Consider the following 19825-nt stretch of genomic DNA (forward strand, 5'->3'; position numbering starts at 1 on the left):
TATATATATACATATATATATATATATATATATATATATATATATATATATATATATATATATATATATATATATATATATACATACACACAAATATATATACCGGTATATATATATATATATATATATATACATACATACATACACACACACAAATATATATATATATATATATATACACACACACAATATATACTGTATATATATATATATATATATATATATGTATATATATATATATATATATATACACACACACATATATATATATACATATATATATATAGACACATACACACACACACATATATATATATATATATATATAGACACATACACACACACACATATATATATACACATACATATACACATATATATACATATATGTTACCGCTAAAGCTAGAAAGCCGCTAATGTGCACATTACCTAGCTAATCTGCAGATTAACTGATTTGCTCCGTTAACGTGCGGAATCAAGAGTTTTCCGCATTTTACCTAGGTAATGTGCACATTAACAACTTCTGTATCGTTAAAGTTCAAAAGTTTGTTTCTCTCATTTTTCTTTCCCTACACCTTCCCCCTTTCCCTCCAACTTTTAGTTTGGTTTCGCCTGTTTCTCTCTGGTTAATGGCAAACCTAGACACAGCCAAAGTCAAGGAAGTGTAGAACGAGCGAATCAAGACAATCACTGAGTTACCCTCATCTTCAGCAGAATCTCGCCATCACAGTTTCGTACAGAGCCTGTAAAGAGGACTATACAAGACATGGTCTGTATTGTTTGCTCAAAAGCAGCATCAGGTGCTCACAAGTGATTTCTGCACTGCGTGCAGAAACGTTGCTGTTGTTCCAGCAAAGATCTTATTTTCACTTTAACGAGTGCCTAGTAGGTAATGTGCAGATTACCTAGGTAACTGATTTCTGCACTTTAGCGGTAACATATACACTGATTGTCTTCAATATCGGACAATGCCTTGATTGTTCTGGATTTACACATACATTATATATATATATATATATATATATATATACATATATATATATACACACATATACACACACACTTTGGAGCCCTTTCTACTCAAATACCTGAAAACAATAAAATACATTTTTATTAAATTGTATTATTTAATAATGTGTTGAATTGTGTATACATTGTACATATTTTACATTCTAATGTTCTTCACATAGAGGAAAATGTTACATGTATTTTTAAATAGATATTCCTATATAATTGTGTGTGTGTGTGTGTGTATATATATATATATGTGTGTGTGTGTGTGTGTTTAGATATACTGTATATTTTATAAACAATACAGATATAAATATATATATAAATATATATTTAAAAATAAATAGAACATTTTCTTCAATGTGAAGAACATTGGAATGTAAAATATTCATAACTACCTATGGGTTAGCGCAGTTGGTCTTATGTGTGTTGGGTTAGTGTGCAAGCGATAACGGAAAATCTATGGGGAGAAGAAGTTAGCGAGATCGTGATATTTGAAGTCCTGAAGTTAGCACTCATCGGCTTCCGCATGAATGCATCATTTAGTTTATTTTTCTGATGTAAAAGGAGTCTTGCAGGTTTGGCTAGTAGCCTAAAGAGTGGCGCTACTTGGGTGTGTCCAAAGTTCTCTCACAGGTCTCGTATTCTTAAAGGATTTAGTCCCTGCAAGTCTCTCTGTTTTAACTCACCAAATGTAAGGCTGGCATTTTTTTTTCTTAAAACTAGATGATGTTCTTATAACTATATATACTTATAACCTTGATAGAATAAAGTTTCTTAGCATCATCCTGTGTTGCTGCTGAATAAATTGTTGGTGCTTTTATAATTTCTGTTTTATTGTTTTCATCCACATCGTGGAGGTGACATGTCTTTCCCAACATTTGTGCTGTTTATTGATGTGGATTCCTCACCCAATTTTTAAATAAATTTCCTGGGTGTGCTGTTCCTATGCTACATTGTGTTACTGGGCTGATTTCTGTTGTGACCTGAATTCTCATTTGTCTGACGATTCTGTTCCGACTTTGCCCGTGAGTCGACTACCTCTTTGCCTGATCAAGGCCATGCCTTAGCATTGTCCCTTGGGTTTGTCTTGCCATTGTTGCCCCCCTTGCCTGAGGAGTTTCTCCTATCATGTTCCTTCACCTGTGGGTCATGTCCTAGGCAAAATCCTGTGTGCTGAGTTAGTGCTTTGTCTTTTTCACTGCTCCTCTTGTGGGTATCAATCTGGACTGATATTGTCATGCCACGCCGCTCTAGGTGTTGCTAGGGGCGTGGCATCTCTTTCCCTGCTCGTTGCCAGGGGTTGTGTCGAGTCCGGATGCGTGCGGCGCTGACGTAAATCGCCGCACGCTCCTCTCTCCCTGATGCCGGTCCGGACACCTGTGGCGCGAATCCTGCGCCTATGTAAGTCCTGTCACAACGATCGATCACTGCCCAAGTATAGGTGTTACTTTGTGTGCTCCTGGGTGTGATAGATCGTTGCTTCAATTAGCCTATTCGTGTATGAACCCTGCCTGTCTGACTTCTCTGCCTGTTTAATCCCTAATTTGCTGGTTTGATTACTGCTGCTGAACTCTGCTTATTAACGCCTGTTGTTTTGGACTGCTTTACTGTTGCCAAACCCTGCCTGCCTGACCATTCTAGTGGTTTGCCCTTGGATTGCTTTACTGTTGCCAAGCCCTGCCTGTCTAGTGACTTATAGAAACAAAGGGTGTCTTTGGAACTTAATACGCAGAACTAGCCTAAACCCACTGATCGTACAGATTACGATCTAATTACAGAAGTATAAACAAACAAAGGGTGTGGGTGGCGCCTCCCAGCCGTCTGCTACACGTTAAATTACTGAAAATATACCTTGCTATAATTGCCATCATATATACCTACCACAATCCTAGAACTCTGCTAATGGAATAAGTGTAATATGCTAACAAGAGAGAATAATTATGCTCCAAGTACAAATACAAATATTGAAATACAAATAATTCAGCTTCAAGTACAAATATTTATTTGCTTTAATAAAAAGAAATATCAATAAAAAATTATTTCTATAGACACCGGTGTCTATGCCTAAATTTACAAAAATGCACAATTAAAACATGCTCTAAAAAACGAAAATTGTTTGGGATACAGGCTCTAAACAGAATTGTTCAATATTTTTAAAACAAATGTATCTCAGCTAAATAAAATCCTCTCTAGATTAGATAAGATCGGCTTTTTCACACATACAATCTCCAATAACTATCAAGAATCGCTATCCCATTCTATTGATCACCGAACTGTATGACTCGCCCCAGGATGCTCGCTTTTTCACCAAGTTGGACTTACGTGGGGCATACAATCTGATTCGTATCTTTCCAGCCTAAAAATGGAAGGCCGCCTTCAACACAAGATCTGGGCATTATGAATACCTTGTAATACCCTTTGGGCTGTGTAACGCCCCTGCAGTCTTCCAGGCATTTCTAACGATGTCTTCCGTGACCTCCTCAACCGCATTGTCTATCTGGATGACATCCTTTTTTTCTCTTCCACTTCAGAGACAATTCTTTGGTAGCCAAGCTAGAAAAATGTGAGTTTGATCAAGTTCAGATCCAATTCCTTGGTTATGTCTTCTCGAAAGAAGGTTTTGATCCTGCTAAACTCACCGCAGTTCTAGAATGGCTTCAACCTACTTCATTAAATGAATTACAGAGGTTCTTGGGGTTCTCCAATTATTACCGCAAGTTTATAAAGAACTTTTCACAAACAGTCGCTCCTCTCACTGAATTGACAAAACGGAACAAAGACTGTAAACATTGGCCTCCTGAAGCCATAAAAGCCTTCTCTTGTCTGTTCTGCTCCTGTGCTCCGCCATCCTGATCTACAGTTCACTTTAGAGGTTGATGCCTCTGAGACAGGGACTGGAGCAGTTCTAACCCAAAGGGATCCTTTGACTTCCAAGTCCCACCCTGTAGCCTTTTTCTCTAAACGCTTTACTCTTGCTGAGAGGAATTACGATGTGGGTAATCACGAACTCTTAGCCATTAAGATGGCTTTGACTGAATGGCGTCTTTGGTTAGAGGGCACCACCAATCCCATTCAGATTCTCACCGACCACAAGAATCTGACTTACCTAGAGACTGCTCATCGACTCAATCCTTGACAGGCCAGGTGGGCCTTGTTCTTTTCCCGTATTAACTTTGTGGTCTTTTATCTTCCAGGGACCAAGAACAAGAAGGCGGACGCCCTTTCCCGTCAGTTCCCTCACTCAAGTGACTCCTCTGAAGCTCCTATTGAACACATCATACCTCCCCTCCTGTGTGGTTGCTCAACTAAATACCACCCTTCTGCAAAGATTGCAACGTGTCCAGTCTAGTAAACCTCCTGGATCCCCTGTGGTGTCCGATATACCATTGTACCTCTGAACCTACACACCCCTGTGCTATCCTGGGCTCATGATAGTAAACTCTCAGGACATCCTGGTTTGACTAGGACTTTAAGCGTCTTTCCCAACATGTATGGTGGCCTACTATGAAGTCTGACGCTCAGGGTTATGTGAAAGCCTGCACAACTTGTGCTGCCAACAAAACTCTCCGATCCTTGCCTCCTGGCTTGCTCCAACATTGTCCATTCCCAAACAACCATGGACACACATAACAATGGATATCATTGTGGACCTTCCTCCTTCTGACCACCATACAGCTATCTGGGTTGTGGTGGATCACTTTTCCAGACTGGCTCATTTTGTACCCCTAACCAAACTGCCTTCTGTCCAAGAATGATCGTCTCTTTTTCTCTTGCATGTGGTACGTGTCTTCCCTCTTTCTGCTCAGTCCACTGGGGTTCCTGCTGCAGACCGACACGTCACTGGACTCACCACTCATTGGCAACGTATTTGCTCTCAGCTACATTCATCTGTCTCTAGATATAAGAAGTTTGCTGATCATCATAGAGCTTCTGTACGTACCATCCCAGTGGGTGAACGTGTTTGGATCTCTACTTGACATATTCGTTTACATCAACCCTGTCACAAATTGGGGCCTAGGTTTATGGGCCCCTACAAACTCCTGAAAAGACTGTCTCCTGTTGCCTACAAAGTGGCCTTGCCTAAAACCCTGCGCATACACCCAGTTTTCCACATCTCACTACTCAAGCCTTACATCAAGAATAGATATACCCGGCTCCAAGCTCCTCCTCCTCTGCTCCTGGTCCGTGGTGACCCTGAATATGAGGTAGCTAAGATCATGGACTCCAGATACAGGCGCAGACAAGTGCAGTATCTGATACATTGGAAGGGTTACTCTGTGGCAGATCGTTCTTGGGTTCCTGCCTGTGATGTGCATGCCCCTTCCTTGGTCTCCAAATTCCATGCTGCTCATCCTTTGAGTCCGACTCTAGTTCCCGGAGGGAACTACTGAGAGGGGTGATATGTCACGCCGCGTGGCTCTAGCCAGGGTTTGTGTCGGGTCCGGATGCATGTGCGCTGAAGTCATCGCCGCACGCAACCTCTCTCCCTGATGCCGGTCCGGACGCCTGTGGCGCGAATCCTGCGCCTATGTAAGTCCTGTCACAACGATCTATCACTGCCCAAGTATAGGTGTTACTTTGTGTGCTCCTGGGTGTGATAGATTGTTGCTTCAATTAGCCTATTTGTGTATGAACCCTGCCTTTCTGACTACTCTGCCTGTCTAGCCCCTAATTTGCTGGATTGATTACTGCTGCTGAACCTTGCCTGTTTGACTACTCTGCCTGTTTAACCCCTAAATTGCTGGATTGATTACTGCTGCTGAACCTTGCCTGTCTGACTACTCTGCCTGTTTAACAGATAAATTGCTGGATTGATTACTGCTGCTGATCTCTGCTTGTCTGACTACTCTGCTTATTAACCCCTGTTGTTTTGGACTGCTTTACTGTTGCTAACCCCTGCCTGCCTGACCATTCTAGTGGTTTGCCCTTGGACTGCTTTAATGTTGCCAAACCCTGCCTGACCATTCTAGTGGTTTGCCCTTGGATTGCTTTACTGTTGCCAAGCCCTGCCTGTCTGACCATTCTAGTGATTTGCCTTGGACTGCTCTGCCGTTGCCGCTGGGGACTGTCCTGCCTGTGGTGAGTGCCGCCTTCCTCATGTAACTTTCTCTGCTCTGGGATATTCCCTATCATTCCGGCTCAATGCCGGGATAACAAGACTACTGGCCGAGTTTGGTCTGATAGAGGAGTATACCACAAGCATTACAGATATTGACATCATTATATAGAATGAGACACTTATGTAAAACTGAAAACAAAATCATTTGATTTATATTTTCTTTAAAAACATTTTTATCAGTGCCAGGTGGTCCCTGTTAAATGTGTTCTCCTTCTTGCAAGATTCTACTTTCTAGAGAACTTCAATCAAGAAAGGCCCAGGTGGAGCTGAAACGTGTAGAGGCGTACCCTGATTGGCACCTGTGAATGTCAGTTGATGTGAGGTATACCACAGAGGATTGTTTAACTGATCAGCATCGTGAAGGACTATGGAGGTATTAAACTGTTACCACACCTCTTACAGTGATACGTGTCCAATTAAACACTGGGGAGCCACACTTTCGAAACACCTACTTTACTGATGTATTTAATTTGCCACAAACTATCAAGTTTTAAATAAGTTTGGTGAAGCATGAAGTTTTAACGCTGTGGAGTCTTACTTTTTTACATTATATGATTCTTGAATATTTTAATACACCCAGTATTTTATTATATTTATCTAAGATACATGTGCAATATATCTTGACCTAATGCCTGATTTGTATATACCTTCAGAGAGGGTTTTAACTTAAATGTGTGATTAATCTACTAGGGATTCCAATAAGAATACCAGCGCTGGATATATATATATATATATATATATATATATATATATAATATATATATATATATATATATATATATATATATATATATATATATATATATATATATATATATATATATAATTGGATAGCTCATGACATTTTAAACAACTTTCAAATTTACTTCTATTATACATGTTGCTTAGTTCTCTTGGTATCCTTTGTTAAAGAGTAAGCATAGGTGAGCTCAGGAGCGTGCATGTGTCTTTAGCCATCTGGCAGCAGTTTGCAACAATGTTTATAACAATTTTATACATAGTTGCAAACACAGCTGGTATATAACGCTGCAGACACTCTATGACCTCAGAGTTTGCATCTATATATAACATTGTTTTAAGCTGAGCTTACCTATGATTAGACTTTAACAAAGGATACAAGAGAACTAAGCAAAATTTATAATAGAAGTAAATTGGAAAGTTATTTAAAATTGCATGCTCTTTCGGAATAATTAAAATTAAATTTTGACTTTACTCTCCCTTTAATATTTATTGGGTCTATATTGTATATTTTATATATAATTTTATTAAAATTATTATTGATTAAAAGACCTTGATTGCTTTAATTAGTGCTACTCCTGTGTGTTTTAGTATTCAATTTTTAACCCTGGAGGAGTCAAAGGGTTTTTTTTGGGGTCAAGGAGTCTTTACAATAAGAATTCTTCTGTATCATTTACTCAATTATAAAGCTTTATAATAAGACAAAAAAGTTTATACATAAAAGTTATACTGTAATTAAGAGCCAATTCAGTACATAAATTGCATCTTCAGACAATGCAGCTATAAGTTCATGATCCATCAGCTTATCAGCCTGTTATTAATTGGTCCCATAGGATTACATTACAAGGGGTGATATTTAGCTCATATTAGATGCATCAGTAATTTTACAAATTACTTTTCTTGGCCAATTAATAAAATTCCACAATGAAGCACCAGACAAGTATGTGCAATTGTATTATCTTTTGAATTCTGATTCCTGGATTCCCTTCTGATTCAAGACAAAACACATGTAGGAACATTGCTAAACAGGGTTTAATCAGCTGTATTGCTGACTATAAGGGTAGAACCAATAATCCAAAAGGACAATTTAGAAACTTCAGCTACCCAGGCGCCAAGTGTCTGTCATCTAAAGGAATAATTTTTAATTTCATATTGAAGATAGGAACAAATATATGTATGTGCGCATCACACTAAAAATATCCGTTGTTAACTGGCTGATAGGGTCAACTCTCAAACATACATTGGTGTCTACACAGTGGAAGCTCCTCCATAGGGGCAGTAGGGGCGATGCCAGATCGCTACAGACAGTGTGTGTGTCACTATCTGTAATGATCCTCTGCTGGTGCCAGCGGGAGGTGTGGGAGGGACCCCGAGAGGCAGGTGGGCGCCCAGCAACGGAGGGGGTAGTGAGGGAATGGGATGGACCTACCGCAGAAAAATAAAGGAAATGGGAGGCATGGGGAGCTACAGTACAGAAAAAATGTGGGGTGGGGGATCCCTAACTATTGATCGCAGGAGAGGGGGTGACCACTACATTACAGAAAAAAAAAAAAAAAAAAAAAAAAACTTTTATTTATAAAAAAAACAAAAAAAACATTTTATAGGTACTGTCAGACAGCTGATGGGCACTAGTTAGAGGGGGGAGGGTAAGAGAGCGGTTTGGGAGGGATAAGGAAGGGAGGATTCTACACTAAAAACTTTCATGATTCAAATAGGGCATGTAATTTTAGACAACTTTACAATTTACTTTTATCAACAATTTTTCTTTGTTCTCTTGGTATTCTTAGTTGAAAGCTCAACCTAGGATGTTCATATACTAATTTCTTAGCCTATGAAGGCCGCCACTCATCTAAATCCATTTTGACAGTTTTTCAACACTAGAGGGCGTTAGTTCATGCGTTTCATATAGATTGAGCTCATGTACGTGAATTTAGCGAGGAGTGAGCACTGATTGGCTAAAATGCAAGTCTGTCAAAAGAACTGAAATAAGGGGGCAGTCTGCAGAAGCTTAGATACAAGGTAATTACAGAGGTAAAATGTGTATTATTATAACCGTGATGGTTATGCAAAACTGGGGAATAGGTAATTAAGGGATTATCTATCTTTTAAAACAACAAAAATTCTGGTTTAGACTGTCCATATAATAAAAAAAAAAACACCTTAAATTTTCATATTGGCAGACTGTCTGCCAATACCTAAGATGGGGTAATCAGTGGGGGGTGGAGGGGGGAAGAGAGCTGTTAGGAGGGATCAGGTAGGGATCACGGGGTGGGAAGTGTCAGGTGGGAGGGTAATCTCTGCACTAAAGCTAAAATTAACCTTACAAGGTACCTGATTAACCCCTTTACCTGCTGGGAATTTCAGACATGTGGTGCGCACCTGCAATTAGCTTTCTAATCATCAAAAGGAAATGGAAAAGCCATGTATGTCTGCTATTTCTAAACAAAGAAGATCCCCTAGAAGCTTTTACAACCATTTGTTTCATGATTGCACAAGCAGTATGTAAATAATTTCAGTTAAAAACCCAAAGTTTGAGAAAAAGTGATCGCATTTGAGAAAATATGATCGCATTTGGTGGTGAAAGGGTGGCATGAAATATACCAAAATGGGCCTAAATCAATACCTTGGGTTGTCTTCTTAAAACAAATAGTTTTGACAGTTAAATAAAAAAAACAAAGCTCTATTCTGTTTGAATGGAGTGATAGCAAAAATGCTTTAAAATTCTCTGGTATTTTGGGCAAGTTCTTCTCTGAAAATCTTAGTAGTGATTAGGGTTAATATATAATTGTGATGCCAGACCTTCAACAACTCAGATAGCCCTATAGATGCTGTACAGGCTGTAAATATTGGAATAGGTCAGATTATGAGTGGCGCGCTAACAGTTCCACGCACGCGATTTCAGGTTTATCGAGGCTGTTTGCTCATGTCGGATGCAGTGCTCATATTACGTTGAAAGCAAATGTGATCGTTTGATTGCAATTTAATTTAACTAAGTGTTGGGATAGCACAACCTCAGAGCTTTGATTAACAGTTGTGCAAGAAGAAAAAAAAAGGTCACAAAACACATAAAAATAGATGAAAAAATACATTTACACTCATTATTATTATATCAGTCTATTTTTTTAAAAATACAAACCCCAAAACTAATATTACAAAAAATAAAAAATGTAAAATTACTGAAAAAAATAAACAAAGCTATCCAAAATAAAAAAAATAAACCTAAACTAATACCCCAATAAAAAATCCTACTAAACTACCAATAGACTTTAAAGGGGCTTTTGCTGGGCATTGCCCAAAGTTAAATAGCTCTTTTACTGAAAGAAAAAAAAAATGAACAATTACCCCCTAACAGTAAAACCTCTCCACCCAACCAACCCTTCGAAAATAAAAAAGAACTAAGTCTAAAAAAACCTAAGCTACCTATTGCCCCTAAAGAGGCATTTGTATGGGCATTGCCCTTAAAAGGGCAACTAGCTCTTTTACAGCCCAAAAAAACCTAATCTAAAAATTTTTTTAAAAAAATAAAGAAAAACCTAAGACTAAGCCCCAAATAGGTACTCACCGTTCCTGAAGTTCGGCGGTGAAGGTCTTCTTCCATGCGGCTCCATCATCTTCTATCTTCATCCGGAGCGAAAGCGGAGCAGAGCAGAGGTGCAGAGCAGTCTGATGGAGCTGCCTGGCAGAAGAACTCTGCCGAACTTCAGGAACGATGAGTACCTATTTGGGGCTTACTGTTAGGCTTTTTTTAGATTCGGGTTTTTTGGGCTGTAAAAGAGCTGATTGCCCATACAAATGGGTAGTTTAGTTTTTTGTATTTTGGGGGGTTTGGTGAGTGGGGGGTTTTTACTGTTAGTATTTTTTACATGTAAAAGAGCTGTTTAACGTAGGGCAATGCCCTACAAAAGGCCCTTTTAAGGGCTATTGGTAGTTTAGATTAGGGGGTGTTTTTATTTTGGGGAGCTTTTTTATTTTCATAGGGATTAGGTTTAATTTTTTTTATTTTTGATCATTTTGTTGTTGTTTTTTGTAATTTTAGATATATTTTTTTAATTTAATGTTAGAATTTTTTATTTTAATTGTAACTTAGTATTTTTTTATTTTATGTAATTGAGGTTAATTTAGGGGTGTTAGGTTAGGGGGCTTAGTAATTAAATTAGTTATTTGCGTTGTGGGGGTTGGCGGTTTAGGAGTTAAAAGGTGAATTATGTTTATTGCGATGTGGGGGTTTGGCGGTTTAGGAGTTAATAGGTTGATTAGGGGGTGTTGGGTTAGGGGGCTTAGTCATTAAATTAGTTATTTGTGTTGTGGGGGTTGGCAGTTTAGGGTTTAATAGTTTAATTAGGTTTATTGCAATGTGGGAGTTTGGTGGTTTAGGAGTTAATAGGTTAATTAGGTTTATTGCGATGTGGGGGGATGGGGGTTTAGGGGTTAATAGGTTAATTAGGTTTATTGCGATGTGGTGGGTTGGCGGTTTAGGGGTTACTATTTTAAATTATGTTTAATTTGCGGATTAGAGGTTAATTACTTTATTATTTTGCGATGTGGGGGTTGGCGGTTTAGTTGTTTGTTAATACTTCATGCGGGTGGTTAGTTTTTTTTATTATTTTGTGTGGGTGGTTACGTGTTTTTTCATTATTTAGTTTGGGTGGATACGTGATTTTTTTTCTGCATCCAGGTGGATTCTTTTAGCTGCGCACACAGCCATTATTCCATTGAGGATGCGTGCACAACTGACAATGGCGATGGACGTGTTACAAACGCAATTATAGTATAGATATATATATATATGTATGTACACACGTATTAGATGGTTCTGTATTACACACACTGAGCTCTTGTATTACATTGTGTCACACTGAGCTCCTGTATCACCTGGTGTCTGTGTAATATACACACTGTGCTCCTGTGTCACTTATAACTTATGTTGCTTAGTTGTCCTTGAAGCTTGTGACATAAGTGCGACTCGTTAATTCACAAGAAAATAATTATTCTCTTTTATTACAGACCTTTACTAAGGCACTATCATTCTTTATATCGGTTTGCGGGTGATATAAGTAAAAACTGTTTCTTCCATTAAAGATGTTATTAAAAGCTGCTATGGTAACAACTATTGCCAGTGGCCCAATAAGAAGGTGCTTAGTCTCTGTAAAATGTCTCCTTAATAGTAACTATAAATGACTGTTACAGAAAATTGTTTTCATTTGCCATTTCCAGTAATGTGTGTAGGTACATTATGTAGTTCAGTTTCGTGAATAGGAGTTTTAGATCTTGCAAGTTCTTCATGACCCTGGAAATCTGTGTGGAGTCTGTTTATAGAGACAATGATGCGCCTCAGCTGTAGTAAATTGTAATGAAGGACAGTTAAAATAATAATAATAATAATAATAATGCAGTTCCCGTTATATTTATTGCAAGTATTTCTGGCACAGAATAACTTACTGATATATATTTTAAATAAACACTATTAGACATTTATAGAATCTATTTGTTTAAATATTTGTTACTATTGGATCACTAGTTAAATGGGCAGAGCCATATGAGGGGCACGGATTTATTTCAAGGGGTGACGTCTAGCGCTTTACCATCTTCAAGCGTCACCAGCCGCCACAGGTGACTAGGGACCTTCTTACACAATTATACATAATAAATTAAAGCAAATACATTTTAGGATACCAGATTTTTAATGTAACATTTGTTTTTATCCCTGTAAAGATTGGACATTTTTCACTAAGAGAATTGTTAAAAAAAACTGTAACTGTCTTTCTGCACTCCTCTAAATGAGGGTGCACAGTCACTTAGATTTTTGTTTTTTGTTTTCTTCAAAACTGGAAGAACTTCTCTGTCTAAAGCCGGTTTAATATATAAAAAACGTAAAGGGACATTTTGGTCAAAATTTAAATGCATATAGATGAATTTAAACTTTCAACAGAAAGATACTTGCAATATATATGTATTGGCAAAAACGGTTCTAGCAAAAGTTAAACACTGTTTTAGTGTTAACATTTTTCTCTGCACGTGCAGCACAGCTAGATATTCTCAGTGCACCAGCATTTTAAATACTGCAGCTGCTCAGAGTACCAGTGGGGCTTGTATCATTTCAGCAATTAAATGTAGTCATTACCAGATGGTACAAGCACTTTAGTCTCTCTGAGCAAGTGCTGTGTATAAAATGCTGGTGCATGGTGCATACTTAAATACACTTTTGAACCGGTTATAGCTTTTATTAGAAGCATTTTTACCAAAACAGGTCTATTAAAAAATGCCTCTATTCAATACTGAAATGTATCCATGTGGATTCCAATTTTGTCTGGAATGTCCCTTTAAACCACCAAGCTTAATCCAGAGCTGGACACTTCTGCATCCAGACAACAATCAATGGGAGCTTTTTTTTTACCTTTAAATTTCCATTCGCAGTTATAGTAAATGGAGCCACCAAAAGTTTAGAGGAGCCCTGTGGAAAAAGTAAATAAAAATTATATTTCTTGCTGAAATTTTGATGGAATAAAAAAATAAATAAAAGCTTTCGGAAGAGTTCCTTCCTTTATCAAGTCTAAAGCAATACTGCCAGTATTCAGTATTGCTTTAGACTTGATAAAGGAAGGAACTCTTCCGAAAGCTTGTCAACTTATAAATGTATAGTTAGTCCAATAACAAAAGTATCATTGCTCAATGCAATATTCTTGTTATTTTGATATCTAAATCTCTGGACTAACACGGCTACTCCAATGAACGTGTATATATATATATATATATATATATATATATATATATATATAATTTATTATGTAAAATAGCAAAATAAATATATGGATAGAAGATGCCAACAGCAACAACAGGGCTAACAGGTCGGTCATGCTAAGATAATATTTTTAGATGACTGATTAACCAAAGAATTGGTAATATGTAAATAAAAATATACCTGGCACTTAAAGTGATGGTCAACTCTGCCCATTTTAAAATCGGATCGGGAATCTTAGTGATATTTTACATGGCGTTTAATTCATCAGTTGTAATGAAGATGTGCTATAACTTGCTTTTTAATATAGATATGAAATTCTAATACCCTATACTCCACCGCTTACTTCAAAAGTCAGTTTTCTGACTCTGGGACTACCAATATAGGCCAATTTTTTATAGGAGGTGAGATTGTATTACTAATTTTTAGTGGTAGATCACAAAAACGATTAGTAAGTTGCCTCTTATCGAAATGTATCAGTTGTTCACTTCTAGAGAGGGCTGGTTCATGTATGCCATATAGGAAACATTGTGCTCACGCCCGTGGAGTTACCTACGAGTCAGCACGGATTGGGCTAAAAAGCACATCTGTTAAAAGAACTAAAATAAGGGCACAGTCTGCAGAGGCATAGAAACAAGGTAATCACAGAGGTCAAAAGTATTTTAATATAACAGTCTTGGTAACGTAAAACTGGGGCATTGGTAATAAAGGGAATATCTATCTTTTTAAACAATAACAATTCTGTAGTAGACTGTCCCTTTAATGTGTTCCCCATGATCTATTTAACTGCTGGAGTGTATTAGATTGTTTTATCTTTATTTAGTCATTTGAAATAGCTGATTTTGCCCATTTTAAACACTACCTATACTGAAAATCTCAGTACCGCAGCACTAACATTTATGTAAAGTTACATAAGCAAGAGTCTGCAGTAGAATCAACCACCCAGTGTGGGGTGGGGGTTAGAGACAAGTCCATTTAAAAGGGTGTTCCTGCAGATGCTTTAATACAAATTAAATCTTATCTAATTGGAGTGCATTGGCAATTTAATTTCCCCATCATGTGATCCTGACTAGGACAATGCCTGTGATTGGTGGCTACGTGCCTATGCCACTCCCTATTCTGCAGTGACAAAGAATTGCGCCTTGTTTAAGGGGTATGAAACAGTCTGTTTTATTATTGTAAAAAAAGCACCAAGCAGTGGCTTATTATTATTATTAGAAAGCATTGTAATATGTATTATGTCTTATTTCATTTTTAGCTGTTTTTTTTTTTTTTTACAAAATCTTTTCTTTTTTTATGTTTACTTTGATATAACATATGTGTTTTTACTAAAGAAGCAATGTTTAATATCACTTTAGATGTGGTTAAATGCATATTTACATGCATGTATTTATTTAGAAATAAATTAAATTAAAACATTTTATTGTTACATTATGTACCTTTAAACATTTGTATTGGTTGACTCTTTAGCACCAGTATTTCACTACCTGAGATGTGTTGTTTATTGTAATAACTTAAAGGGATATGAAACACAAATATTTTCTTTAATGGTTCAGATAGAGCACGTCATTTAATTCAACTTTCTAATTTACTGCTATTATACATTTTTGTTCATTCTCTGTGTATCTCTATTTAAAAAGCAGTTACATAAGCTTAGGAGCCAGTCCATTTGTGGTTCAGTACCTGGGTATTGCTTGCTGATTGGTGGCTACATTTACCCAACAATCAGCAAGCGCTACCCAGGTGCTGAAACAAAAAAAATGGGCTGGCTCCAAAACTTACATTCCTGCTTTTCCAAATAAAGTGCTGCTGAATCTGTTGGCGCTCTACAAATAACTAATAATAATAATAATTAAGATGCACAAACAAACAAAAATAAATTATACGGTGAATTTTACCTCAGAAGAATTCTGAAATGTTAGCTGGGCAGGTAAGTAGAATTCTGATCCATACTTGGCAAATTCTGCGTTAAGTGATGCAGTATATGTAATAAGTATATATTCTCCGGCTGTAAAGAAAGAAACACATAAGATTTTAAATAAGTGAAAACTCCATTCTATTGGATTAATTTTGAACTTTCTTCACAGGAGTTGTATTATATGAGCAAAAAAAAAAATCTTATTTAGATGATGTATGTTTAAAAAAAAAAAAAAAAAAAAAAAAATACATTTATTTTACCCATTTGCCTTCAATAAAGTATAAGAATATTTATCTCTTGTTTCTCAAGTGAGGAGCTCAAAGAACAATAAACCCCAAAACTTTCTTTCATGATTTGGATAGAACATTACTTCCATTATCAAATTCACTTTGTTCTTTTGTTATCCTTTGCTGAAGGAACAGCATTGCATTACTGACAGCAAGATGAACACATCTAGTCAGCCAATCACAAAAGACGAATTTGTGCAGGTACCAATTAGCAGCAGCTTTTACTAGTGTAGGATATGTGCGTATTCTTTTTTTAACAAGGGATACCAAGAGAACAAATCATATTTGAAAATAGAAGTGAATTTAAAAGTGTCTCAAAATGACATGCTCTATCTGAATCATGCAAGTTTAATTTTAAAGGGACAGTAAACCCAATTTTTTTCATTCATAATTCAGATAGAGAATACAATTTTAAGCAATATTCAAATTTACTTTGATTATCTAATTTGCATCATTCTTTAGATATCCTTTGTTGAAGAAATATCAATGCAGATGGATGAGCCAATCACACAAGGCATCTGTGTGCAGCCACCAATCAGCAGCAACTGAGCCTATCTAGATATGCCTTTCAGCTTGGAATATCAAGAGAATGAAGCAAATTAGATAATAGACGTAAATTAGAAAGTTGTTTAAAATTACATGCTCTTTCTAAATCATGAAAGAAAAAATTTGGGTTTCATGCCCCTTTAACTTTCCTATCCCTTAAGGAAAGACCACTGGAAGCATGTGATGTCATTATGCAGATGATAATAATATTGCACAACAGTGATTTCCTTGACATGTGTAGCGTAATACCAAAAAACAGTAGGCAGAGTCTTTTCTCTAAAACATGTACTTTATTTAATACAAAAAAAATAAGGCTAAAAGTATTCATGAGTCTCAACTGCTGACGCGTTTCGTGTGTACAGTAGTGTTGTGCACATTAACAAGCCGGGAACTGTTTCATTGAACTTGATGAGGGAAAAGGGCACAATCCAGATTACTAGAGATGGACCAATGTTAGAATTGTGACATTTTAATAACAGAGCACATTTGACATTTGTTCTGCCATTTAAATGTTTCCATAAAATAACTGTTAAACTGACATGAAATAATAATATAATGAGTCAGACCAAGTGTCTAGGAGCCGTGTATTTTTTAGCAAGTATATATATATATACAGAGACATGGTAAAGTCTTTTGTCTTTTTAGGTTACAATATGGTGGCACCTATATCTTTATGGACATTAAAACTTCAATGTCCCACCTTAGATCTAAACACATGAAAATGTGACCAATGCAATTTGTGGCAATTATTTCTATTACATGTAAGTATGAATTAAAAAAACTCTGTCACCAGCTGTAGTCGTTTGCACAGGAGGACCCTGCCTCTCCTCTCATGTATTTGACTGCACATAAAACAGTGTCTCCATGTAGCTACTCTGTATTTAAAAGGAGGAGAATTTTATCGTTTGCCTGTTGCATGTAACAAAATATGTGATATTTACAAAGGTTTCAGCGCCTGTAGGGCTGCTGTAACAAAGTAAAATAAATATGCCGATACAGGAGTTGTTACAATGTAATAAATATTTATTAGTAAGTTACATTAAAAAGCTTCAAGCCCCAGTGTAGTGTTGTGATAATTTTGTCTGCTGGTACTGAAATTGCTAACACAGCTGTCAGCAATGCGCAAGCTCATTTAACTGTGCTGTGAGCTGAGCCACTGAGGACAATGTGTGATTTCTCCAAATGTACTTGCTTGCTGCATGTCTGCAAGTGCTAGTGTAGCTGTCAGAGCTTATTTAACCTAGCTGTGAGCAGAGGCATACGAGAATACATCATTTAGTACCAATCCACAAGGCCGGATTGACCTACCAGAAGAGTTCCCAGTGGGCTGCAGCAGCTGGAATGCTACAATTTAAAGGGGTGCTTAATGGATGCAATTGGGTTGAAGGGTGCCTATATAGCAACAATCTGTCATTTTTTATACAAAACTACAGGCTAATAACAATTCTGAAAAAATATTGAGGGAAGAAGTATGCCAAAAATCCCCTTTGAGAAAAATGGTGTGTGCACATTCTACTGACTCAACGGAAATAGGGCTGGTCTCCAAATTTTCCAGGGATGCTTTTTATTTTCAGTTCGGCCCTGCCTATCCAACCACACTCTTCAACTTCTAGCACAACAATCAGTTCTGCTGATTAAACTGGGGGGTGAGCAGAGAAAATAAAATGTGTGCGGTTCTTAAACACCTAAATCTAGGTGCTAATCTCAATTTATGGGGCACCTGGGAAAATCGAGCACAGATTTAATGTGTAAGAAAATGTAATTGTCGTACTATTGCTTTCACAGAACTATATATTTAACCTCACAGAAAGGCATTAAACACATTATTAAAGTCATCTCTGAACAGCAATGCACCTTATTTTAAGTCTACATAATAATATATATAGATTAGATGGCTGAAGATGAGCCCTTGAAAACTATTTTGTTGTATTTGAAATAAATGTGTACTTGGGGGGAAAAAGTTTTGATATTTCTGAAGGCTTTTTTGTATCTTCATTAGTGTCATTAGCAAGAGACTAAAATAACTTGCCTCCAATTCTTAAAGAAATCAGACTAGTAAGATAATATATGCAAATCACATTTTTAAATACAATTTTTCTTTTGCTGTCACTTCATTAAGACAAGCAGATGCAGCAAAAAAAACAAACAAAAAAAACAAACAAAGAGAAAAAATGTTTCTGGTTCCATGATCAAAGCCCAGTAAGGTTGTGTTTGGCAATACTTCTACATTATTACATGCTAATGAAACGATGCCAGTCCCTCTGTTATCCGTGATATTCTTAGCTCTGCTCTCTTCCTATGTGCTGATGACAATTCTGCAGTTCTTAGAGGAGTTACTGCTGCCGCTGTCAAGGAACTTAATATAAAACTTTTGTGATCAGCTACCTTTATATACTGACATTAATCATGAATATAATAATTATAATAATATATTTATAATGTGCCACCAGATATAATGGCACTATACAGCAGCTACAATTCATAATTACAGGCATGAACATACTTTCTAAGCAAGGATTAAACACATAGTTAAAAAACATTTTATATTCCTTTAAAACCATTGGCTAAAACAATTCTGACAAAAATATTAGACACAAATTGAAGCAAATCATCTCACATTTTCTTTTCTTTTTTTTTTACCTTTAAGAGATTCTTTCCTAAATGTCTGTATTCCCTTTACAGATGCAGTACTTGTGCCGCTGACATCTTTAATGGCAATGCCAGTTATGTTATCCGAAATAATGAGATTAGACATATTCATGGCAGGGGAAGACACATCTGTACTGTTAATGAGCAGATGAACTGTTGCTGTTTCAAGGTCTTCTCGATTATTTACCTGAAGCAGAAATCATAAAAAAAATGAAAATCTCGCTGTATATATTTTTCATCTTCATACTAAATATATCTGAAGTTTGTTTACCATACATTTAGCAGTTAATATGAATTGCTGAATAAATTGGTAAAAACCCTGTTCAATTCCTGTTTTGACAAGATTTCTCTATAGCCGAACTGTTCTCTGCTGTCAATTATCTCTGTGCCCTCTAAATCCATATAAAACGCATACATACATCAGCTTTTTGTTAGTGAGTTACATGAGTTGCGCAATACAACATATCTTGTGTATCAATGCGAACTGTGGTACAAAGATATCATTTCAACACTTAGGCAGTCACACACTGCATGTTGGGACAGGGATGGGCCCTACAAGTGTAGGGCTTAGAGGCTCCACAAACTTGTCTTGCACAGGGCCCCATATAGGTTAAGTGTGGCCTTGCACTTGTAACAGCAAAATATTCTCATGCCTATTATCAATCTCTGTTTGCTAAGGTACAAATTGTTTTTGAACAGTGTACCACCTTTATTATATGACAAAATTTCATGTTTTATCTTACAAAATTGAGCAGATTTTTGGTGGAAACTGTGACACAAATAACTATTTGATTGAAAACTTGTTCAGACTTAAATAA

The 19825-nt window shown here is 36.7% G+C and overlaps 1 protein-coding gene across 2 annotated transcripts in view; it reads right to left on the bottom strand.

Moving 5' to 3' along the window:
• Nucleotides 1-19825, bottom strand: part of EVC2 (EvC ciliary complex subunit 2) — a 427809-nt gene that overhangs the window by 300375 nt on the left and 107609 nt on the right. For both annotated transcript variants that reach the window (XM_053704149.1, XM_053704148.1), the window contains exons 5-7: nucleotides 18999-19194; nucleotides 15506-15615; nucleotides 13266-13322 (exon numbers count right to left, since the gene is read on the bottom strand). In XM_053704149.1, coding sequence (XP_053560124.1) covers nucleotides 13266-13322; nucleotides 15506-15615; nucleotides 18999-19194 — 363 coding nt within the window. The remainder of the gene's footprint in view (nucleotides 1-13265; nucleotides 13323-15505; nucleotides 15616-18998; nucleotides 19195-19825) is intronic.

The sequence above is a fragment of the Bombina bombina genome, chromosome 2 (genome assembly GCF_027579735.1).
Source record: "Bombina bombina isolate aBomBom1 chromosome 2, aBomBom1.pri, whole genome shotgun sequence".
Classification (NCBI taxonomy): Eukaryota; Metazoa; Chordata; class Amphibia; order Anura; family Bombinatoridae; genus Bombina; species Bombina bombina.